Source organism: Lichenostomus cassidix, unplaced genomic scaffold, assembly GCF_008360975.1.
Source record: "Lichenostomus cassidix isolate B80296 unplaced genomic scaffold, HeHo_3.0 HiC_scaffold_34, whole genome shotgun sequence".
Lineage (NCBI taxonomy): Eukaryota > Metazoa > Chordata > Aves > Passeriformes > Meliphagidae > Lichenostomus > Lichenostomus cassidix.
In genome coordinates, this window is record NW_028147431.1 from 835,585 (window position 1) to 859,853 (window position 24,269).

Consider the following 24,269-nt stretch of genomic DNA (forward strand, 5'->3'; position numbering starts at 1 on the left):
TTGGGGGGGTCCTGTGCTGGGGGAGGGGCTCTGATCCCTCCCCTCCCCTTTGGAGTGACCGGAAGCCCCGCCCACCTCCCAGTATCCCCCAGCGCCCCTCCCCCACTCTCTGACTGGTCCCTGTGCCCCTCCCCCCACCCAAATCCCAAAAAATTGGGGGGGGAACCCCAAAATTCACCTCAAACCCCCAAATTTTTGGGGTCTTCCCATCACCGGTGCTTCCCAAAAATCCTCTGGGACCCCCGAATTGTAAAGGGTCTCCCCAAAACCCTGTGGGGGAACCCAAAATTCTATAGGGGAAACCCAAAAATTTATAGGGGAACCCCAAAATTTCATAGGGGAACCCCAAATTTTATAGGGAAACTCAAATTTTATAGGGAAACCCCAAATTTTATAGGGAAACTCAAATTTTATAGGGGAACCCCAAATTTTCTAAGGAAACCCCAAAATTCTATAGGGAACCCCAAATTTTATAAGGAAACCCAAATTTTATAAGGAAACCCAAATTCTATAGGGGAACCCCAAATTTTATAGGGTCCCCATTTCATATGGGATCCCCCAATCTCCTGCTGAGGACTCCCAAATTTTTTTTTTTGGGGTCCCCAAACTTCTGTGGGGTCCACCGAGATCTGCAGGGACCCCCAAAATCTATGGGGCAGCCCCTCGATTTCTGCGGGGTCGATCGATATTTATGGGATTCCCCAAAATTCTGTGGGATCCCCAAACTCCCGGGGGTTCCTCCCTCCTCTGTGGGGTCACCCCGAATTTATGGGGTCCGTGAAGTCCCGCAGGGCACCCCAACCTCCTAAAGGACCCCCAAAATCTGGGGGAAAACCCCACAAATTCTATGGGGCGCCACAAGATCTATGGGGCCATAAAACTCTGTGGGTCGCCCCGAATTTTATGGGGTTTCCCAGCTTTTCCCACAACTTCTATGGGGTCCAGAGCCATTTATGGGGTCCAGAACCATCTGTGGGACCCCAATTTCTATGGGGCACCCCCATGTTCTTCTATGGGGCCCATAAACCTCTATGGGGCGCCCCGAATTTTATGGGGTTTCCCAGCTTTTCCCACAACTTCTATGGGGTCCAGAGCCATCTAGGGGACCCCTATTTCTATGGGGCGCCCCGATCTTCTTCTATGGGGCCCGTAGGTATCTATAGGACCCCAAATTTCTATAGGGCCCCCCAATTTCTATGGGGTCCCCCAATATCTATAGGGCCCCCCCTTCCCTATAGGGCCCCCCAACCTCTTTGGGACCCCCCAGCCCCCCCCAAATATGGGGCAAGGACCCCCCCCGCCCCTCCCCCACCCCTCAGGTGCCCCCCCCCGCTTTCCGGGGTCTCTCCCCTCCCCCCGCGGGGAACCCGAAATTTGGGGGGGTGGGGGCGGTGCTAGGGGGGAGGGGCGCCGGGGGGGCTCCGCCTCCCGCCCCTCCCCCCCCCAGGAAGCCACGCTCGGGGTCGGGGAGGACCAGGGCGAGGGGGAGGGGAAAGGGGAAGGGGTAAGCGGCCACCAGACGGGGTGTCCCGAAGGACAGCGGGAAGGCGGCGGGGGGGACGTGGGGACCTCCCCGCGGTGTCCCCGCGCTGTCGCCGAGCTCGGTGTCACCTCCCCCGGCACGGCAGAGCAGAGCCAGCGGCTGCTCCTGCACCGGGTAACCCGCCGCGGTGTCACCCGCGCTGTCACCCGCGGTGTCACGATCGGTGTCACCCTCGGTGTCACCAGAGGGAGGTGGCGCAGCGCTGGTGGCCCCAGGGGACAGCGCCACCCCCCCTTTCTCCGCCGGACACTCCTCCCTGCCCGCGGCCGGAGGGGTGTAGGCGATGACCGTGGGCGGCGCCGGTGACCGCGATGGTGACCGCGACGGTGACCGCGATGGTGACCCCGGCGGTGACCGCGGCGACCCCGGCGGTGACCCCGGCGAGCGCTGGCGGTGGCGCTGGGCGTGGCGGCTGAGCGCGGCCGCCGTTTTGCACACCTTGCCGCAGGTGGGGCAGGTGAAGCGCAGCGATGGCCGCCGCCCCACCCTGCCCGGGGGCGCCGCTGTCCCCACCGCTGTCCCCACCGCTGTCCCCACCGCTGTCCCCGCCGCCTCGTGTCCCCGCTGGTGCTTCCGCAGCTTCCGCAGCGCCGGGAAGCTTTTCCCGCACACCCGGCACGGGTGCTGCCGCTCGCGCCGCCGCGGGGCGTCGTCACCGCCGTCGTTGTCGCCGTCGTTGTCACCGTCGTTGTCGCCGCTGTTGTCACCGTCGCCGTCATCCCCGGGCGCCCAACGCAGCGAGCGCAGCTTGCGCCGCCAGCGCGGCTTCTTGCCCGCCGTCCCGGGGGTCCCGCCGGGTGTCCCACCGGCTGTCCCAGTGCCACCACCACCGCCCCCCGCCGCCGCCTTCCTCTTGGGTTTGTAGGAGTAGTACGGCCGCCAGAGCCGGTCGTCGGCGTCGCTGTCGTTGTCGTTGTCGTCGTCGCCGCGCAGCTCGGTGCCGGAGATGCGGCGCTTCACGATGGCCTCCTCGCCGATGCGCACGGTGATCTGGCACAGCCCCTCGCCCGCCGCCGACCCCGCGTACGCCGGCTTGGCCACGTAGGTCATGGTGCGGCCACCTCCGGTGCCACCGCTGCCACTGCCGCCGCTGCCGGGGGGGTTCTGGGGGGCAGCAGCGGCCGAACCCTCGGTGGCGGCAGCGGCGGCGCGCTGAGCCTCGATGTAATCGCGCAGAACCTGCTTCTTGATGGGCACCGCCGGTGTCACCGGTGCTGTCGCCGGTCCCTCGGGCAGCCCCGGCGGCTCCTCGCCCGCCCGGCCGTTGTAGGCGATGACCGACGCGGCACCGCTGCCACCACCGCCCCGCACAATGACCGACGGCGCCGCGCGGCCGTAGGCGATGACCGACGCGGGCTCCGGCCGCGGCGCGGGGTAGGCTGTGACAGCGGCGTCGCCGGGCGTGGCCGGAGGTGGCGGAAGCGCCCCGTCGGGCACCGCGCCCTGGCTGTAGGTCTTGTAGGGCCGCTTGTTCGCCCGCATGGGCAGCAGCCGGTAGAGCTTGAGCGCGTTGAGCTTGGGCCGGTAGCCGCCGTTGGGCGTTTTCTCGGAGGCGATGAGCCCCGGGCTGATGCCGTGGAAGGCTTTTTGGTGCGTCTTGAGGTTGTAGTAGGTGACGAAGGTGTCCCAGCAGAAGATGCACTGGTAGCGGCGCTCGCCGGTGTGCCACACCTCGTGCTTGGTGCGGTACTCGGCCAGCGCGAACACCTTGTCGCAGTAGCGGCAGGGATACTTGCGGCGCCACGAGTGGACGTTGGCGTGGCGCTTCAGGCTGGACAGCGTCATGTAGGAGCGCTGGCACACCCCGCACAGGTACAGCACCTGCCCGTCCACCACCTTGACCAGCGGCTCCTGCTCGCCGCCCGGCTCCAGCGCTCGGTGCCGCAGCAGCAGCGCCTTCTTGGCCGCTTTCGGCGCCGCCGTGGCCGCCGTGGCGGTGGTGGTGGTGGCGGTGGTGACGGCGCTGACCGCTGTGGTGGCAGCGGTGGCGGTAGTAGTGGCCCCGGCGGTGTCGCCGTCCCCGTCGCGACAGCCGACCTCGTGCGTCTGCAGGCGCTTGACGTGGATGAAGCTCTTCCCGCAGTGCCGGCAGCACAGCCCGCGGCGCCCGCGGTGCAGCTTGGCGTGGAATCCCAGCGCGGCGGCCGAGCTGAACCCGCGGCCGCACAGCCCGCAGCGCAGCGACGACGACGGCGACACCGGCGGAGGTGACACCGTGGCCTCCTCGCCGCCCGGCGCCGTCTCCCCGCCCGTGGTCGCCGCCTCGCCAGGCCGCGCCGGGCAGGTGAGGTCCACGGGGGCCGCGGGCGCTCGGGGGTCTCCGGCCGGTGCCGGCGGGGTCCAGGTGCCGTTCATGTCCCGCGGGGTCGGTCCGGCCTCCAGCCCCTGCAGCGAGGGGATGCCCAGGCGCCGGCCAACTGCCCCCAAGGCCCGCGCGGCCGCCGGAGAGGGCACGGCCAGGCGCGAGTTGTAGATGAAGTTGAGCACGTCGGAGAAAACGCCGGCCTGGATGCCCGGCAGCTCCAGCACCTGCGCAGGTGAGGGGCAGGTGGGCTCCTGGGCCAGCGCCCGCTTGAAGAAGGGGCTGGAGGCGGCCAGGACGTTCTTATGGGCGCGGAATTTGGTGTCCTCGGCGATGATGGTGACGTCGCAGAATTGTCCCCGCAGGCGCTGCTCGTTCAGCTCCAGCAGCAGCGCCCGGCAGTGCCCGGCGTCCGACACCTCCACGACCGGAGCCATCCCCGCGCCGGCCACCTGCGGGGTCACCAGGGGCGTGGGGTCAGGGCTTGGGGTCACCTGGGTCCCTATTTGGGGTCAGCTGGATGGGTGGGGTCACGGTTTGGGGTCACCTGGGTCCCTATGTGGGGTCAGCTGGGTGGGTGGGGTGATGATTTGGGGTAACCCAGACACCTGGGTCCCTATTTGGGGTCAGCTGGGGGGGTGGGGTCAGGGCTTGGAGTCACCTGGGTCCCTTTTTGGGGTCACCTGGGTGGTTGGGGAGAGGGTTTGTGGTCACCTGCATCCCTATTTGGGGTCACCTGGGTGGCTCAGGTCAGGGTTTGGGGTCACCTGGGTCCCTACTTGGGGTCACCCAGACACCTGGGTCCCTAATTGGGGTCACCTGGGTGGGTGGGGTCAGGGATTGGGGTCACCTGTGTCCCTGTTTGGGGTCACTGGGGTGCTTATTTGGGGTCACCTGTGTCCCTGTTTGGGGTCACTGGGGTGGCTGGGATCATGGTTTGAGGTCACTGGGGTCCCTATTTGGGGTCACCCAGGCACTTTGGTCCCTATTTGGGGTCACTGGGTTGGCTGGGGTCAGGGTTTGGGGTCACCTCAGTCCCTATTTGGTGTCACCTGTGTCCCTTACTTGGGGCTAAGCACACCTGGATCCCTTTTTTGGGGTCACCTGTGTCCCTTCTCCGGGTGCTTGGGGTCCCTCTGTCCTAGGGGTCACTCTGGGATTTTGGGACTCCCCTGTCCAGGGGGTCACTCTGGGGTTTAGGGTCCTCCTGTCCCAGGGGTCACTGTGGGATTTTGGGGCTCCCTTGTCCCGGGGCTCACTCTGGGGTTTGGGGTCTTGCTGTCCTGGGGGTCACTCTGGGGTTTTGGACTCCCCTGTCCTGGGGGTCACTCTGCGGTTTGGGGTCCCTCTGTCCTGGGGGTCACTCTGGGGTTTCAGGACTCCTCTGTCCTGGGGATCACTCTGGGGTTTTGGGGTCTCCCTGTCCGGGGGTCATTCTGGGGTTTCAGGGTCTCCCTGTCCGGGGGTCATTCTGGGGTTTTAGTGTCCCCCTGTCCCCTCTCAGGGGGTCACTACGGGATTTTGGGGCTCCCTTGTCCGGGGGTCACTCTGGGCTTTCAGGACCCCTCTGTCCCCTGTCCTGGGGGTCACTCTGGGGTCCCCCTGTCCTCTCTCCGGGGGTCACTCTGGGGTTTTAAGGTCCCCCTTGTCCCTCTCCGGGGCTCGCAGCCCCTCAGGCCCCGCGGAGCCATTTTGTGCTGAGGCCTCCCAGCCCTGAGGCGACTCAAAATGGCGGCGGCGCGCGAGCGCGGGAGGAACCGGACCGAACCACGGGCGGGGAACGGTGGGGGGAGATCGGGCGGAACCATGGGGGGAAATGAGGGGAGCATGGACAGAACCATGGGGGGAAATGAGGGGAGCATGGGCAGAACTATGGGGGGAAATGAGGGGAGCATGGGCAGAACTATGGGGGAACTGAGGGGAAACACGGGAAGAACCATGGGGGAACTGCGGGTGAACCATGGGGAGCTGAGGGGAGAGGTAGAACCATGGAAATGAGGGTAGCATGGGCAGAACCATGGGGAGAACTGGGGAGAACGGCGATGGGGAACTGGGGTGGGGGACCATGGGGAACTATGGGGGAGGGGAACCATGGGGTGGGGGGGGGGTGGGGTGGGGGTGGGGAGAACGGCGAACCATGGGGGGAGCTGAGGGGAGAGCATGGGTAGAACCATGGAGGGAAATGAGGGGGAGCATGGGCTGAACCATGGGGGAACTGAGGGGAGAGCACGGGCAGAACCATGGGGAGAACCATGGGGAGGAGAACGGGCACAACCATGGGGGGAACTGAGGGGGAAACACGGGTAGAACTATGGGGGGAAGTGAGGAGAGCATGGGCAGAACCATGGGGGAAAAGTAAGGGGAACACGGGCAGAACCATGGGGGAACTGAGGGGGGAGAACGGAAAGGACCATGGGTGAACTAAGGGGGAACACGGGCGGAACCATGGGGGAACTATGGGGGGAGACCAGAAAGAACCATGGGAAAACACGGGGTGAACCATGGGGGGAACTGAGGGGGGAGAATGGGCAGAACCATGGGGGAACTATGGGGGAGACCCAGGGATGGAGCCATGACCGGAGCCATGACCAGAGCCTGACCCACAGCTCTGACCCACAGATGGACACATGGCTGGAGCCACAGATGGACACCCCATCACCCCCCCAGCACCTCCCAGTAACCCCCAGTACCCCTCCAGTGCCCTCCCAGTAAGCCTCAGTACCTCCCCAGTACTTCCCAGTGCCCCCCCAGTACCTCCCAGTAACCCCCAGTACCTCCCCAGTACTTCCCAGTGCCCTCCCAGTAACCCCTAGTCCCTCCCAATGCCTCCCAGTACCTCCCAGTGCATCCCAGTACCCCCCAGTACCTCCCAGTATACTCCCAATGCCCCCCAGTAACTCCCAGTGCCCTCCAAGTAACTCCCAGTATCCTCCCAATGCCCTCCAGTGCCATCCCAGTAACTCCCAGTAACTCCCAGTACCTCCCAGTCCCTCCCAGTTCCCCCCAGTGCCCCACCTGTGCGCGGGGCCCTCATGGACTGGGTGTTGCTGCTCCGGGGGTCCTCGGGGAGGGGTGACAGCCGGCCAGGCCTCCTGGAGAGGGGTGACACAGAGAGAGAGGTCACAACAGGCGGATTCGGGGGTAGCCGGGGTGTTGGGGGGAGGCGAACACCCGGAAATGGTGACAAAGTGGCAGGGGGTGACAAAGTAGAGAGTGGGAGATGAAGTGGTGACAAAATAGAGGGTGACAAAGTGGTGATGGGCGACAAAAGGGTGATGGTGACAAAATGGCATGGAGTGACAAACTGAGGGTGACGAAATAGAGGGTGACAAAGCAGTGATGGGTGACAAAAGGGTGATAAAGTGGAGCTGGGGGACACAGTGGTGAGGGGTGACAAAGTGGTGATGGTGACAAAAGGGTGACGGTGACAAAGCGGTGACGGTGACAAAATGGAAGGTGACAAAGTGGTGAAAGGTGACAAAATGGTGACAAAGTGGCAGAGGGTGACAAAGTGGGGGTGAGCAATGGGGGGGTCAGAACACACAGAAAATGGTGACAAAATGGCAGCAGGTGACAAACTGGGGGTGACAAGATAGAGAGTGGGGACAAAGTGGGGGTGACAAAAGTGAGGGTGACAAAGCAGTGAGGGGTGGCAAAAGGGTGACAAAGTGGTGAGGGGTGACAAAGTTGGGGTGGGTTTTTTGGGGGATAGTCAGAACACCCAGGAAATGGTGACAAAATGACAGTGGGTGACAAAAGAGAGGGTGACAAAGTGGCGACGGGTGACAAAAGGGTGACAAAGTTAGGGAGGGAGACAAAGCGGTGACAGGTGAAGAAAGGGTGACAAAACGGGTGACAAAGTGATCGGGGGGTCGGAAACCCCAGGAAAGGGTTACAAAGTGGCAGCAGGGGGGTGGCAGGGGGTTCTCCGTGACGAGGGACATGTGACGTCACAGGAAGGTCCCAGTGTGACATCACCGCCAGGGGACGGGTGTGATGTCATGGGGGTGTGATGTCATCAGGCAGAAGAGTGACGTCATGGGAGAGTTTAAGGTGGGGACAGAGTGGGGTGATGATGTCACCATCACTGGGAGGGGACAGTGTGTGACGTCACTGGAGGGGGTTAGTGGGTGGTGTGACGTCACCACGAGGGGACAACACAGGGGAGGGGTGGTGTGGCGTCATCAGGATGACGTCACAGGGGTGTGGCATGCGGGGGAGGAGGGCACATGCAGGGGGGTGACAACCGGGGGGGGAGGTGACACTGGCAGTGGGGGAGGGGCGCCGGGGGGTGACGTGGGGCGGGGACACCCCGGGGGGGGCGTGGCCTGCCTGACGCAGCCGCTACAACCGGAACCCTGCGGGGATTTTGGGGAGGGGGGAACAGCTGGAAGGACACCCCGTGCACCCCCCAACTGCCCCTCCCCCCCCGCGCCCCTCACAACCCTCCCAGCCCCTCCCCCACCCCCCGTGCTCCCCTCCCCCCCCCAGGTACCCCCAGAGCCGCCTGACAGCGGAGATCCTTCAGCGACGTCATCCGGGGGGGGAGGGGAGTGTCACCCAACTGTTGCCATGGGAACAACCCCCCTCCCCCCCACAGCCCTCCAGACTCCTCCCCTTCCCCCCTCCCCTCCCCCCCGGGACACACCTTTCACCTGCAGCCAATCAGGGAGCAGAGATCGCCAGGCCACGCCCACCCCCGTGACCCCGCCCGCCTTCTCGCCAATGGGAGGCAGCGTGCCGCTGACGTCATGGGCTCACCTGGATGCTCATTGGCTGGGCTGGGAGTGACGTCACGGGGCCCCGTCCTGCCGCGGGCGGTGTTGGAGGAGCAGGCGGAGGCTGTGGGGGCGGGGCCAGAGGGGGCGTGGTCAGTGAGGGGCGGGGCTAGAGGGGCTGTCGGTGAGGGGCGTGGTCATTGAGGGGGCGGGGTCAATAGCGTCATGAATGGGCGGGGCTTAAGGGGCGGGATGGTGGAGGGGCGTGGTTTGGAAGGGGGAGGGGTTAAGGGGGAAAGAGGGGACTCGGAAGTGTCACCCGCGGGCTGGGGACAACCCTGGGGGGCACACGGCACGCGTGTGACACGCAGAGCTCACACACACGCACACACACACGTGTGTGTGACACATCAATCACACGCCTGTGTGACATACAACACACAAACACACGTGTGACACACATCACGCAAACACAACACCTGCACACGCACACAGGCGTGGGAGACACAACACACACATTCACACCCCAACCACATACACAACCCTGCACCGCTCACAGGCACACGCGTGTGTACAGCGCGTGCACACGTGACAACTGCACCGTGTGACACGCGCAGGACACGCCCACATGCATTCACGTGAGACGCGTTGCACACACACAACACACATTTCACACACATGACTGATGAGTGTTGCACATGTACAACACACACATGTTGCACACGTATATCACACACAACACACATTGGACACATACAACTCACATGAGATGTGTTGCACGCACACAACACACACAACACGTGTAGAACGCCTACAACACCCGTGACACCTGTTGGACACAACATCCCTGCAGGTGTACAACATGTGTGACACTCACTGCACGCACCCACTGGTACAACGTGAGCGCGTGTGCGCGGACATGACACACGCGGTGTGTGCACGGCAGGGACAGGCATGATGGACAATCAGACAGGACTGGACACAGCCATGGACAACCGGACAGGGAGCTGACAGTCACACACATGGAGCTGACACAACTGCACGTGGACCTTACATACAACCAGACAGGGACCTGACATACAACCACACAAATGGACACACAGCTGCACATAGGCCTGACACAACCACACGTGGAGCTGACATACAACCAGACAGGGAGCTGACGTACAACCACACACAGGTACAACACACAGAGTCACACACAGACCTGACACACCCACACATGGACCTGACGTACAACCATACACAGATACACAACCACACATGGACCGCACACATGCACAACACACAGAGTCACACATGGGCCTGACACAACCGCACACGTATCTGACACACTGACACACAACTGCACACGGATACAGCATGCACAGCCCCACAACCCACGCACAACCGCACACGGATGCATGGTTACACACGGACACAACACACGGATGCACAATGGTGTGTGGGAGTGACTCACAACCACACAGGGACACGTGGCGCTCACAGCTGCACACCAGTGTACAACTGCACAGGGATGTGGCACATGACTGAACATGGATGTACAACCGCACAGGGACACGATACAACCGCACAGGGACATGTGACACTCACAGCCACATACCAGTGCACAACTGCCCTCAAACAATCCCACAGAACCCTCACACGGATGCAAAATCACACACGGAAAGGACACAACCGCACACAGACAACCTTCCCATAACCCTTTCATGTTGAGGAACAACCCCACATGGATGTACAGCCGCACAGGAACGCTTGACAGGCAGAGGGACAATTGCACACGGATGTGACACAGCCACAGATGGACAAACAACCCCCACACAGATGTACACCTGCACGGGAAAGCTCAACAGGCAGAGGGACAATCGCACACCAACAAACAACGGCCACACGGATGTACAACCGCACACAGAATGACACAAACACAGCGGGATAAACAACCCTCACACGGATGTACAACTGCACGTGGATGTGTTAACCGCACATGGATGTGACACAACCGCACAGATGTACAACCGCACACAGAATGACACAAGCACAGACAGACAAACAACCCCCACGTGGATGTACAACCGCGCACAGACACTTGACATGCAGAGGGACAATCGCACACGGATATGACACAGACACAGGCAGACAAACAACCGTCACACGGATGTACAACCGCACGCGGATATGACACAAGCACAGGTAGACAAACAGCCCTCATGTGGATGTACAACCGCGCTGGATGCTTGACAGGCAGAGGCACAACCGCACACAAACAGCCCACACGCAACCCCTACACGGATGTACAACCGCACACAGGTGTGACACACAACACGCACAAGTACACGCAGAGGGACAACCACACACGGGTGTGACACAAACAAGGAGAGACATGAAACAACCGCACATGGATGTTTCATGCGCAGAGGAACAACCGCGCACGGACAAACAACCCCCACACTGATGCACAACCGCACACTTGACACACAACCACGCACAGATAAACAGCCAGACACAGACACGACCCACACCCATGCACGGACAAACAGCTGGACACGGACGAACAGCCGGACACGGAAAAACAACCAGACACTAGACTTGACGCACAGATGCACAACCACACACAAACAACCCACGGAGAGCTCTCACGGTGACAAACACCTGCAAGCGTGTAGAGACAAACACCTGTGCACAAACGCAACACGCAACACCGGCCAACAGCCGCACACGCACGCGACAGCCGGACAAACAACCAGACAGGGACAAACAACCAGACAGGGACAAACAGCCGGACACGCACAAACAACCCCCACACGCAGCAACACCCGCGCGCGGCCCTGACACGCCTGCACACGCACACACACACACACACGCAGTCACACACCCGCACGCCGACCTGTCACACGCACAGCGACACCTGACACGCACACACACCCCCCTCGAGCCCCCCCACCCCCGGCACAAACACCCAGCCTCCCCCCCCAACACCGCGTCACCCCTATCACCCCCCGGGGTGCAGCCCCCCCCTCCCAGCAGCACTCGGGGGTCCCGGGGGGGCGTCGGGTGACATTTGGGGGGGACAGAGTGACGTCCTGGGCGGGGGAAGGACGATTTGGGGTGCTGGGGGGGTGTTGCGGGGGGAGGAGGTACTTTGGGGGTTCCGCAGCACTTTGGGGGTCCCGGGGGGCACTTCGGGGGTCCCGTGAGGGTGTTTGGGGAGGGTTTAGGGGGGTTTTTGGGGTCCGGGGGGCGGTTAGGGGGCGGGGGGGGGTATTTACGGGGTGGGCGTGACCCAGGGCAGGGCGGGGGTTGGGGGTCGCGGGTCCCCCCGGCCTGACCCCCCCCGTGGGGCGCGGGGGTCGCGCCGGGGGTCGCGAGGTGGTGACACGACCGGGGGTCGCGATGGCCCCGCCGGGGGAGGGTCGCGAGGGGGGTCGCGGGGAGGGGGGAGGGGTCGCGGCGGCCCGCGGGGGTCCCGGGGAGGGGGGGAGGGGTCGTTACCGGGGCCTGTCCCGGGGCCGGTGATGTCGCGACGGCGGCGGCGGCGGCGGCGCAAGATGGAGGCGGCGCGTTGGGCCCCGGGTGGGAGGGAGGGAGGGACCCCCCCGCCCCACGGCGCGGGGACACGGGGGGGACACCGGGGGGACACCCCGGAGGGGTGAGGGATAGGGGACAAAAGGCGTGATGGGGGACAGGGGGACATGAGTGGGACATGGCCGGGGGACAAGGGGACGTGATGGGGGACACCCCGGAGGGGGTGAAGGGACAGGGGACATGAGTGGGACATGGCCCGGGGACATCGGGGACAAGGGGGACGTGATGGGGGACAGTGACATGAGTGGGACACGGCCCGGGGGACAAGGGGACGTGATGGGGACACCGTGGGGACACCCCGGAGCGGGGTGAGAGGACAGGGGGACAAGGGGGTGTGATGGGGGACAGGGGGACATGAGTGGGACACGGCCCGGGGGACAGCTCCTGGAGGGGGGTGAGGGGACAGAGGGACATGAGAGGGACACGAGTGACGGACACGGGGGTGACAAGGAGGGGCAGGAATGGGGGAACGGGCAAGGGACGGGGGGACACAACGGGGGACAGGGGGACATGAGTGGGACAAACGGAGGGAACAGTGTGACAAAACTGGGGGGAACAGGGGGACACAACTGGGGCATAGTGGCACACAAGTGGGACACGAGTGGGGGACAGCAGGACAGAGCCAGGGGACACAAGTGAGACAGACTGGGGGGGGACAGCAGGACAGAGCCGGGGGACACAACCTGGACACAGCGGGGGACATTGCGGGGGACAGTGGGTGTGACTGGGGACACAACGAGGGGAGGAAATTTGGGACACAAGTGGGGGACAGTGGGACACAAGTGGGACAAACTGGAACGAACAGTGGGACACAACTGGGGGGACAATGAGACACAACTGGGACAAACTGGGGGGACAGTATGACACAACCAGGGACAAAAACTGGGGGGACAGTGGGACACAAGTGGGACAAACTGGGAAGAACAACTGGGGGACAATGAGACACAACCAGGGACAAAAACTGGGGGGACGGTGGGACACAACCAGGGACGCAAACTGGGGACACAGCTGGGGGACAGGGGGACACAACTGGGACAAACTGGGAAGAACAGTGGGACACAACTGGGACAAACTGGGGGGACAGTGTGACACAACCAGGGGAACAGTGGGCACAACTGGGGGGACAGTGGGACACAACTGGGACAGACTGGGGACACAACCGAGGTGACACAACTGGGACAAACTGGGTGGACTGTGGGACACGAATGGGGACAGAACTGGGTACAACCCACACAAGCAGGGACACAACAGCCGCAGCCGGGTGTGGCACAGACCCTGCTCTGCCGGTTGTCACCGTGTCCCCTGGTGTCACACGGGGTCGTGTGTTGTGTCACTTTGTGTCACCTTGTGTCACTTTGTCACCACGGTGCCGGCTGTGCCGTGGGGGTGGCGCAGGTCAGGTTGTGTCCCACGGCGTCACAGTCGTGTCGCGTTGTTGTGTGTCTGTCCGGCTGTGCCTCGGTGACGTCATCGCAGGGTGACACCGATGTCACCTTGTCACACCCTGTGTCACCCAGGTGTGTGAGGGACACCCCTGGACCCCCCAGGGACCAGTGACGGTGACAAAACGGTGACAAAACCCCACCTTTGGGGGACACAGCACCCAGATGTGGTGACACCAGGGGGACACTCTGGCCCTGGGTGACATGGATGCCACTGGGTGACACAGAGAAAAAAACAAAGCCACCTGTCTGAGCCCCAAAAATACTCCTCAAATTCCCCTTTCTGTGCCCCAAAATAAAAAAAAAATCCCCTCTGCTTCCTAAATAAGCCCAACGCCTCAAAACACACAAAACACCAAAAATATTATTTTTATTTGACTTCCTCCAAATTCTCCATCCCTATCCATAACGAATCGTCCAAACTTCACCTTTCTTGCCCCAATTTTCTCCCAAATCCCTCTCTGTCCCCCCAAACCTTCCCATTCTCCCAAATCCTCCTCCCCTCCTTTCCTCTCCCTTATCACCCTCTTGCTGCCCCAAAATACCCTTTTTTCTATTCCAATTATATTCCCAATTACCTCTCCCTGAGCCTTCCGCCCCCCAAATCCCCATTCCCTCACCCTGACGCTTTCCACCTTCCCCTAATCATTCCCCCACATCCTCTCGCCTCCCTCAGCCCCTTCCCCGAAGCCTCATCCGGAACAGGCCCGAAAGCCTCGGCCTTTCCCAGCGGCCGAGGCCGGGCTGGGAGCGCCGGGAGCGGCCGGGCTGGGCAGGCGAGGCCGGGGCTCCGCAGGCCGCGCTCGGAGCGGTTCTTCGGCCATTTCCGGCACCGTCCGCCTGAGCTTCGGCACCTTCCGTCAGGGCTTCGGTACTTTCCGGCATCTTTCGGCACCGTCCGCCAGGATTTCGGCTATTTCCGTTGTCGTCCGTCACTATTCGGTAATCTCAAATAAACTTCGGTTATTTCCGTCACTCCCCGGCAGCGCTTCGTTGATCTCCGCCCACTTCCGGCAGCACTTCGGCAATCTCCGTTAATCTCCGTCAACCGCCGGCAGCTCTTCGTCAACCTCCCTCCGCCCCGCGGTGTGTCGAGGGCGGGTTTATGAAATGAATTATTCATGAATCGATCCCACCGCCCCGGACGGGGGGGATCCGGTAGCGGTTCTTCCCGCGAGGCCTTCACGGAGCAGCCGCCGCCGCTTCCCTCCCGTTCCCTGCTCCTCGCTCCCCTCACGGACCGTAACCGGACCCGCCGCCCCCTCCCCTTCCCGCGCTTTTTTCCCGCTCCCCCCCTTTCCCCCCCATGAGGCTCTTGGTACGCTCCGGCCACGCCCCCTCCGGCGGCGCGCGGGGGCCGAGGCTATATAAGGCGGCGCCGGCGCCTCACGGAGCTCAGTCGCGCTGCGAGCGCGGAGCGGCCGGAGCGGAAAAGGGGAAGCTCCGCGCCGGAGGCTCTGTGAGGAGCCCCTTCCCGCTTCCCCGGTGGGGTTCAAACCACCGCCTAACCCCTCCGTGAAGGGGTCGATTCCGAGCAGCCGCAGCGGCGCGAGGCCGCGACCCCCACCGGCGCCATGCACGGCGGGCCTCCCTCGGGCGACAGCGCCTGCCCGCTGCGCACCATCAAACGAGTCCAGTTCGGGATCCTCAGCCCCGATGAGATGGTACCGGGGCCGGGAAGGCGCGGACGGAACGGCGGAGGGAGCGGGGCCGGCGGCTGAGGGAGAGCGGCGGCGGGAAATGGCGGCGGGGCAGCGAGAGCGAGGGGCGGAGAGGCCTCGGGCGGGGGTGTGAGGGGATAGCGCCCCCCACAGGCCCGGGGGGCTGAGCGGGGCTGAGGGGAGAGCGCTTTTGGGGTGACTTGAGGGAGTTTAAGGGTTTGACGGAGCTCTGGAAGGTGTTGGGGTGCTCAGGGAGCTTGTGGAAGAGTGTGGGGGTGGCTGAGAGTGGCTCAGAATGCCCTGGTGGGGTTTTGGGGTCCTTGCGATTGGCTCAGGGAGTATGGGAGACATTCTGGGGTCCCTAGAGTGGCTCAGGGAGCACAGAAGGGATTTTGGGTTCCCTAAAGGTGGCCCAGAGAGCCTCTGGAAGAGTCTTGGGGTGTCTGAGAGTGGCTCTGGATCCTCTGGTGGGATTTTGGGGTCCCTAAAGGTGGCTCAGGAAGCCTCTGGAAGAGCCTTGGGGTGTCCTGGAGAGGATTTGGGGTCCTTGTGAGTGGATCAGGGAGTATAGAAGGAATTTTAGGGTCCCTAAGGTGGCTTAGGGAACCCAGGAGTTTTGGGGTCCCTAAAGGTGGCCCAGGGAGCTCCTGGAAGAGCCTTGGGGTGCCCTGGAGGGGATTTGGGGTGTCTGAGAGTGGCTCAGGATTCCCTGGTGGTGTTTTGGGGTCTCTGCCAATGGCCCAGGGAACCCAGGATGGGATTTTGGGGTGTCTGAGAGTGGCTCAGGGAGCACAGAAGGAATTTTGGGTTCCCTAGGGTGGCCCAGGGAGCGTCTGGAAGAGTCTTTGGGTGTGTGAGAGTGGCTCAGGATCCTCTGGTGGGATTTTGGGGTCCCTAAAGGTGGCTCAGGGAACCCAAGAGGAATTTTGGGGTCCCTAAAAGTGGCAGAGTCTCCTGAGAGGCCTTGGGGTGCCCTGGAGTGGATTTTGGGGCCCATGGGAGCAACTCAGGGAGGGGTTTTGGGGTCCCTGAGGTTGGCCAGGAGGTCTTTAAAACTTTGGGATCCCTGTGACAGTTTTGGGATCCCCAGGGGGTGGGGTGATCTGAGGGTCCCTGGGGATGATTTGGGGTCCTTGTGACAGTTTTGGGGTCCCTGGACAGTTCTGGGGGCCTCCATGACACTTTTGGGGCTCCCTGTGACACTTTTGGGCCCTGTATAATTTTGGGCCCCAGGACACTTTTTGGGCTCCAGGTGCCGTGGCAGTTTCCCCATTTCCAGGGTTGATTTTGGGTGCTCCCAGTGATAATTGGGCTCCCAGTGCGCCTTTGGCCCCTGTGTTAACACTCTGGGCCCCAGACAGATTTGGGCTCCCAGTGGCACTTTTGGGCTCCCAGGTGCCTCAGTTTCCCCATTTCCAGGGGGTGATTTGGGTTCCCTGTGACACTTTTGGGCTCCCTGTGTCACTTTTGGGCTCCCAGTGCCACTTTTGGGGTCCCTAGTGACAATTTTGGGCTCCCAGTGCCATTTTTGGGCTCCCAGGTGCCTCAGTTTCCCCATTTCCAGTGGCACTTTTGGGGTCCCAGTGGCCATTTTGGGGTCCCCAGGTGCCTCAGTTTCCCCGTTTCCAGGGGGTGATTTGGGCTCCCTGTGACAATTTTGGGCTCCCAATTACACTTTTGGGCTCCCAGTGACACTTTTGGGCTCCCAGTGGCACTTTTGGGCTCCCTGTGACAGTTTTGGGGTCCCAGGTGCCTCAGTTTCCCCATTTCCAGGGGGTGATTTTGGATCCCAGTGACAATTTTGGGCTCCCTTTGACAATTTTGGGCTCCCAGTGCCACTTTTGGGCTCCCAGGTGCCTCAGTTTCCCTATTTCCAGGTGGTGATTTGGGGTCCCAGTGACACTTTTGGGCACCCAGTGACACTTTTGGGGTCCCAGGTGCCTCAGTTTTCCTGTTTCCAGGGGTTGATTTGTCCCCAGTGGCACTTTTGGGCTCCCAGTGCCACTTTTGGGCTCCCAGCAGTGACACTTTTGGGCTCCCAGTGGCACTTTTGGGCTCCCAGGTGCCTCAGTTTCCCCATTTCCAGGGGGTGATTTGGGTTCCCTGTGACACTTTTGGGCTCCCTGTGTCACTTTTGGGCTCTCCAGTGACAGTTTTGGGGTCCCTGGGGTTGATTTGGGATCTCTCTGTCAATTTTGGGGTCCCTAGTGACAGTTTTGGGCTCCCAGTGCCACTTTTGGGGTCCCAGGTGCCTCAGTTTCCCCATTTCCAGGGGGTGATTTTGGATCCCAGTGACAATTTTGGGCTCCCTTTGACAATTTTGGGCTCCCAGTGCCACTTTTGGGCTCCCAGGTGCCTCAGTTTCCCTATTTCCAGGTGGTGATTTGGGGTCCCAGTGACACTTTTGGGCACCCAGTGACACTTTTGGGGTCCCAGGTGCCTCAGTTTTCCTGTTTCCAGGGGTTGATTTGTCCCCAGTGGCACTTTTGGGCTCCCAGTGCCACTTTTGGGCTCCCAGGTGCCTCAGTTTCCCCATTTCCAGGGGTTGATTTGGGCTCCCTGTGACAATTTTGGGGTCCCAGGGACAATTTTGGGCTCCCTAGTGACAATTTTGGGCTCCCAGTGCCACTTTTGGGCTCCCAGTGCCACTTTTGGGCTCCCAGGTGCCTCAGTTTCCCCATTTCCAGGGGGTGATTTTGGATCCCAGTGCCACTTTTGGGCTCCCAGGTGCCTCAGTTTCCCCATCTCCCCCCAGAAACGCATGTCGGTGACAGAAGGTGGCATCAAGTACCCCGAGACCACCGAGGGGGGTCGTCCCAAACTGGGGGGGCTGATGGACCCCCGGCAGGGAGTCATCGAGAGGACAGGGAGGTGTCAGACCTGTGCAGGTGAGTGAACCCCAAAAAATCAGCCTGAACCCCCAAAAAAATTGTCCTGAACCCCAAAAAAAGTCATCCTGTGGGGTCCTGAACCCCAAAAAATCAGCCTGAACCCCAAAATTCTCTCACTGGGCGGCTTGAATCCCAAAAAATCCTCTCCTAAACCCTGAAATATCATCCTGAACCCTAAAATTCGTCCTAAACCCCCCAAAAAAATCATCCTGGGTGGTTCTGAACCCCCAAAATCCTGTCCTGAATCCCAAAACATCATCCTGATCCCCAAAAAAATCATCCTGAACCCCCAAAAAAGTCATCCTGGGGGGTCTTGAATCCCAAAAATCATGTCCTGAATGCCAAGAAATCCTCTCCTGAACCCCAAAAAATCAGCCTGAACACCAAAAAAAGTCATCCTGCGGGGTCCTGAATCCCAAAAACTCATCCTGAACCTCAAAAAAAATCATTCTGTGGGGTCCTGAATCCCAAAAATCCTCTCCTGAACCCTGAAAAAAATCATCCTGAACCCCAAAATTCTCTCATTGGGGGGCTTGAATCCCAAAAAATCCTCTTCTGAACCCAAAAAATCATCCTGAACCCCCAAAAAATCCTCCTGAACCCCAAAAAAAGTCATCCTGTGGGGTCCTGAATCCCAAAAAATCATCCTGAACCCCAAAAAATCATGTCCTGAACCCAAAAATCCTGTCCTGAACCCCCAAAAAATCATCCTGGGGGGTCCTGAATCCCAAAAAATCCTCTCCTGAACCCCAAAAAATGATCTGAACCTCAAAAATCCTCTCCTGAACCCCAAAAAATCATCCTGAACCCCAAAATTCTCTCATTGGGGGCTTGAACCCCAAAAATCCTGTCCTGAACCCCAAAAAATCATCCTGAACCCCCAAAATCATGCTGAATCCCAAAAAATCCTCTCTGAATCCCAAAAAATCATCCTGAACCCAAAATTCTCTCATTGGGTGGCTTGAATCCCAAAATCCTCTTTCTGAATGCCAAAAATCCTGTCCTGAATCTCAAAAACTCATCCTGAACCCCAAAAAATCATCCTGAACCCCCCAAAATCGCCTGAACCCCAAAAAAGTCATCCTGTGGGGTCCTGAATCCCAAAATCATCCTGAACCCCAAAAAATCCTCTCCTGAACCAAAAATCCTGTCTGAACCTCCAAAAAATCATCTGAGGGTCCTGAATGGCAAAAAATCCTCTCCTGAGCCCAAGCCAGTCTGAACCCCAAAAATCCAGTCCTGAACCCCAAAAAATCATCCTGAACCCCAAAAATCATCCTGAACCCCAAAATTCTCTCACTGGGGGCTTGAATCCCAAAAATCCTCTCCTGAATCCCAATCATCCTGAATCCCAAAAAAATCATCACTGGGATCCGAATCCCAAAAATCTCTCCTGAACCCCAAAATCATCCTGAACCTCCAAAAGTCATCCTGAACCCCAAAAATTCTCTCACTGGGGGCTTGAACCCCAAAATCCTCTCCCCTCCACCCCCAAACCCTTCCAACCCCCTAACTTTTGGGATTTCCCAGGGAACATGACGGAGTGCCCAGGACACTTTGGCCACATCGAGTTGGCCAAACCTGTTTTCCACGTGGGATTTTTGGGGAAAACCATGAAAATCCTGCGCTGCGTTTGCTTCTTCTGCTCCAAGCTCCTCGTGGACTCGGTGAGAAACCCCAAAAAATGGGGAAATCCCAAAAAATTTGGGACTGAAAATGACCTCGTGGTGGGAACTGGGGACACCATGGGGGATGAGGTGGATCAAAAATCACCTTTTATGGCCCAAAATCACCTTAAATGTCCCAAAAATCACCTTTTATGGCCCCAACATGGCCTTTTATGGCCCCAAAATCACCTTTAATGTCCAAAAAATCACCTTTAATGTCCCAAAAATTAACTTTATGTCCCCAAAATCACCTTTTATGGCCTCAAAATCACCTTTAATATCCCCAAAATCAACATTTGTGGCCCCAAAATGGCCTTTAATAGCCCCAAAAATCACCTTCAGTGTCCCAAAATCACCTTTTATGGCCCAAAAATCACCTTTTATGACCCCAAAATCACCTTTTATGGCCCCAAAATCACCTTTTGTGGCCCCAAAATCACCTTTTATGTCCCAAAAATCACCTTTAATGTCCCCAAAATCACCTTTAATGGCCCCAAAATCACCTTTTATGGCCCCAACATGGCCTTTTATGGCCCCAAAATCACCTTTTATGTCCCAAAAATCGCCTTTAATGTCCAAAAAATCACCTTTAATGTCCCAAAAATTAACTTTATGTCCCCAAAATCACCTTTTATGGCCTCAAAATCACCTTTAATATCCCCAAAATCAACATTTGTGGCCCCAAAATGGCCTTTTATGGCCCCAAAATCCCCTTTAATAGCCCCAAAAATCACCTTTAGTGTCCCAAAATCACCTTTTATGACCCCAAAATCACCTTTTATGGCCCAAAATCACCTTTTATGGCCCCAAAAATCATCTGTCCCCAAAATCACTTTCAATGTCCCAAAAATCACCTTTTGTGTCCCTAAAATCATCTTTAATATCCCCAAAACAACTGTGTGATCCCACAACTCAAGTTTTATTCCCCAGAAATCACATTTTATGGCCCAAAAATCACCTTTAATGTCCCAAAATCACCTTTAATGTCCCCAAAACCACCATTTATTCCCTCAAAATCCCCATTTATTCCCCCAAAACCCCCATTTATTCCCCCAAAATCCCCTTTCACACCCCCACCACCCCAAATCTCCCCTTTTTGACCCCAAAAATCCCCCATTTTCTTGCAGAACAACCCCAAAATCAAGGACATCCTGGGCAAATCCAAAGGGCAGCCCAAGAAGCGTCTGACCCACGTGTATGATCTGTGCAAAGGGAAGAACATCTGCGAGGGAGGAGAGGAGATGGACCACAAATTCGGGGTGGAGCAGCCCGAGGGAGACGAGGATCTCACCAAGGAGAAGGTGGGAGAACCCAAAATTCCCAAAATTCTGATGTATGGCCCCAAAATTCTGATGTATGGCCCCAAAATTCTGATTTATGGCCCCAAAATTCTGATTTATGGCCCCAAAATTCCAGTTTGTGACACCGAAATTGCAGTTTGTGGCACCAAAATTGCAGTTTGTGGCACCAAAATTCCTGTTTGTGACACCAAAATTGCGGTTTGTGACCCTGAAATTCCCAAAATTCTCATTTGTGACCCCAAAATTCCTGTTTGTGGCCCCAAAATCCTCCTCAGTGCACCACAAATTCGGGGTGGAGCAGCCTGAGGGGGACGAGGATCTCACCAAGGAGAAGGTGGGAGAACCCAAAAATCCCAAAATTCTGATTTATCGCCCCAAAATTCCAGTTTGTGACACCAAAATTCCAGTTTGTGGTTGTGGTTCATCATAATGTACCCAAAATTGCTGTTTGTGGCCCTAAAATTCCTGTTTGCAGCCCGAGGGGGATGAGGATCTCACCAAGGAGAAGGTGGGAGGGCAAATTCCCAAAATTCTGATGTATGGCCCCAAAATTCTGATTTATGGCCCCAAAATTCTGGTTTGTGGCCCCAAAATTTTGTTTGTGGCCCCAAAATTCCAGTTTGTGGCACCGAAATTGCAGTTTGTGGCACCAAAATTGCAGTTTGTGGCACCAAAATTCCTGTTTGTGGCCAAAATTGCGGTTTGTGACCCTGAAATTCCCAAAATTCTCATTTGTGGCTACAAAATTCCTGTTTGTGGCCCTGTTTTTTTTGTGGCAAAATCCTCCTCAGTGCACCACAAATTCGGGGTGGAGCAGCCTGAGGGGGACGAGGATCTCACCAAGGAGAAGGTGGGAGAACCCAAAAATCCCAAAATTCTGATTTATCGCCCCAAAATTCCAGTTTGTGACACCAAAATTCCAGTTTGTGGCACCAAAATTCCAGTTTGTGACACCAAAATTCCAGTTTGTGACACCAAAATTGCAGTTTGTGGCCCTGAAATTCCCAAAATGCCCCTTTGTGGCCCCAAAATCCTCCTCAGTGCACCACAAATTTGGGGTGGAGCAGCCCGAGGGGGACGAGGATCTCACCAAGGAGAAGGTGGGAGAACCCAAAATTCCCAAAATTCTGATTTGTGGCCCCAAAATTCGGATTTGTGGCCCCAAAATTCTCCTCAGTGTACCCAAAATTCTGGTTTGTGGCCCCAGAATTGCGCTTTGTAGCCCCAAAATTCCGGTTTGTGGCACCAAAATTCCAGTTTGTGACACCAAAATTGGGGTTTGTGGCCTCAAAATTCCATTTTTCCCCCATTTTTTCCCCATTTTTCCCCCATTTTTCACCAATTTTTCCCCATTTTTCACCAATTTCTCCCCATTTTTCCCCATTTTAGGGCCATGGTGGCTGTGGCCATTACCAACCCTTTATCCATCACTCAGGACTGGAGCTCTACACCCCATTAATGCTCCTTTTTCCCCCTTTTTCCCCCCTTTTTCCTCCCTTTTTCACCCCACTAATGACCTTTTTTTCCCCTTTTTTCCCCATTTTTCACCAATTTCCCCCCTTTTCTCCCCATTCCAGGGCCACAGCGGCTGTGGCCGTTACCAGCCCTTTATCCATCACTCAGGACTGGAACTCTACACCCCATTTTTCCCTATTTCTCATCCCTTTTCCACCCCATTAATGCCCATTTTTGCCATTTTTTCACCATTTTTCACCACTTTTTCACCCATTTTTCACCATTTTTTCCCCTTTTCCCCCCATTCCAGTGCCACAGTGGCTGTGGCTGTTACCAACCCTTTATCCATCACTCAGGGCTGGAACTCTACCCCCCATTTTTCCCCATTTCTCATCCCTTTTCCACCCCATTAATGCCCTTTTTTGCCATTTTTTTGCTCCATTTTTCACCATTTTTTCCCCGTTTTCCCCCATTTCAGCACCACAGTGACTTTAGCTGCTACCAACCCCACGTCTGTTGTTTGAGGCTGGAGCTCTACAATCCATTTTCTCCCATTTTTCCCCGTTTTTCCCCCCATTAATTCAGTTTTTTTTCTGTTTTTTTACTGTTTTTTCTGTTTTTTCCCCATTTTTTCCCTTTTTCCCCCATTCCAGGGCCACGGTGGCTGTGGCTGTTACCAACCCTTTATCCATTGCTTAGAGCTGGAGCTTTACAATCCATTTTCTCCCCTTTTTATCCCTTTTTAATGCCACTTTTTCCCCCATTAATGTCCTTTTTACCCATTTTTTGCCTTTTTTTCACCCATTTTTTACCAATTTCCCCCCTTTTTCCCCCATTCCAGTGCCACGGCGGCTGTGGCCGTTACCAACCCTTTATCCATCACTCAGGACTGGAACTCTACACCCAATTTTTCCCCATTTCTCATCCCTTTTCCACTCCATTAATGCCCTTTTTTGCCATTTTTTGCTCCATTTTTCACCACTTTTTCACCCATTTTTCACCAATTTTCCCCCTTTTCCCCCATTCCAGGGCCACGGCGGCTGTGGCTGTTACCAACCCTTTATCCATCACTCAGGGCTGGAACTCTACACCCCATTTTTCCCCATTTCTCATCCCTTTTCCACCCCATTAATGCCCATTTTTGCCATTTTTTCACCATTTTTCACCACTTTTTCACCCATTTTTCACCAATTTCCCCCCTTTTCCCCCCATTCCAGGGCCACGGCGGCTGTGGCCGTTACCAGCCCCGCATCCGCCGCTCCGGCCTGGAGCTCTACGCCGAGTGGAAACACGTCAACGAGGATTCCCAAGAGAAGAAAATCCTCTTGAGCCCCGAGAGAGTTCACGAGATCTTCAAGAGGATTTCGGACGAGGAGTGCTTCGTGCTCGGCATGGACCCCAAATTCGCCCGGCCCGAGTGGATGGTGTGCACCGTGCTGCCCGTGCCGCCGCTCTCCGTGCGGCCGGCCGTGGTCATGCAGGGGTCAGCCCGGAACCAGGTGGGGTTTTTATAGGATTTTTGTAGGATGTTGTAGGGTTTTTGTAGGATTTTATGGAGTTTTGTAGGGTTTTTTAGGAGATATTAGAGGTTTTTGGGTGTTCATGGCACAGTGCTGCCCGTGCCGCCGCTCTCCATGCGGCCGGCCGTGGTCATGCAGGGGTCAGCTAGAAACCAGGTGGGGATTTTGTGGGGGTTTTGTGGGGTTT

The 24,269-nt window shown here is 58.1% G+C and overlaps 2 protein-coding genes across 3 annotated transcripts in view; one reads left to right on the plus strand and one right to left on the minus strand.

Annotated features, from left to right (window-relative positions):
- ZBTB4 (zinc finger and BTB domain containing 4) lies at positions 1-12,139 on the minus strand. 2 transcript variants are annotated; one of them, XM_085045107.1, is made up of 4 exons: positions 12,053-12,139; positions 8,607-8,687; positions 6,861-6,937; positions 1-4,297 (listed from the first exon to the last, which is right to left on the minus strand). In XM_085045107.1, exon 4 carries the CDS (start codon positions 4,280-4,282, stop codon positions 1,316-1,318), a length of 2,967 nt encoding a protein of 988 aa, XP_084901233.1. In that variant the 5' UTR covers positions 4,283-4,297; positions 6,861-6,937; positions 8,607-8,687; positions 12,053-12,139; the 3' UTR covers positions 1-1,315. The 2 variants fall into 2 exon arrangements, with proteins under 2 accessions (XP_084901233.1, XP_084901234.1); XM_085045108.1 differs by lacking the exons at positions 8,607-8,687; positions 12,053-12,139 and adding an exon at positions 8,341-8,418.
- A 2,832-nt stretch (positions 12,140-14,971) lies between these two features.
- LOC146423087 (DNA-directed RNA polymerase II subunit RPB1-like) overlaps positions 14,972-24,269 on the plus strand; it is a 12,833-nt gene continuing 3,535 nt past the window's right edge. The window contains exons 1-5 of the mRNA XM_085045063.1: positions 14,972-15,251; positions 18,004-18,136; positions 19,670-19,806; positions 20,934-21,107; positions 23,780-24,061. Of these exons, the coding sequence (XP_084901189.1) occupies positions 15,162-15,251; positions 18,004-18,136; positions 19,670-19,806; positions 20,934-21,107; positions 23,780-24,061 (816 nt within the window). The 5' untranslated portion in view covers positions 14,972-15,161. The remainder of the gene's footprint in view (positions 15,252-18,003; positions 18,137-19,669; positions 19,807-20,933; positions 21,108-23,779; positions 24,062-24,269) is intronic.

Excerpts from the sequence above, each read along its gene's own strand:
- ZBTB4 (XM_085045107.1), bottom strand. The coding sequence starts at position 4,282 with ATGGCTCCGGTCGTGGAGGTGTCGGACGCCGGGCACTGCCGGGCGCTG.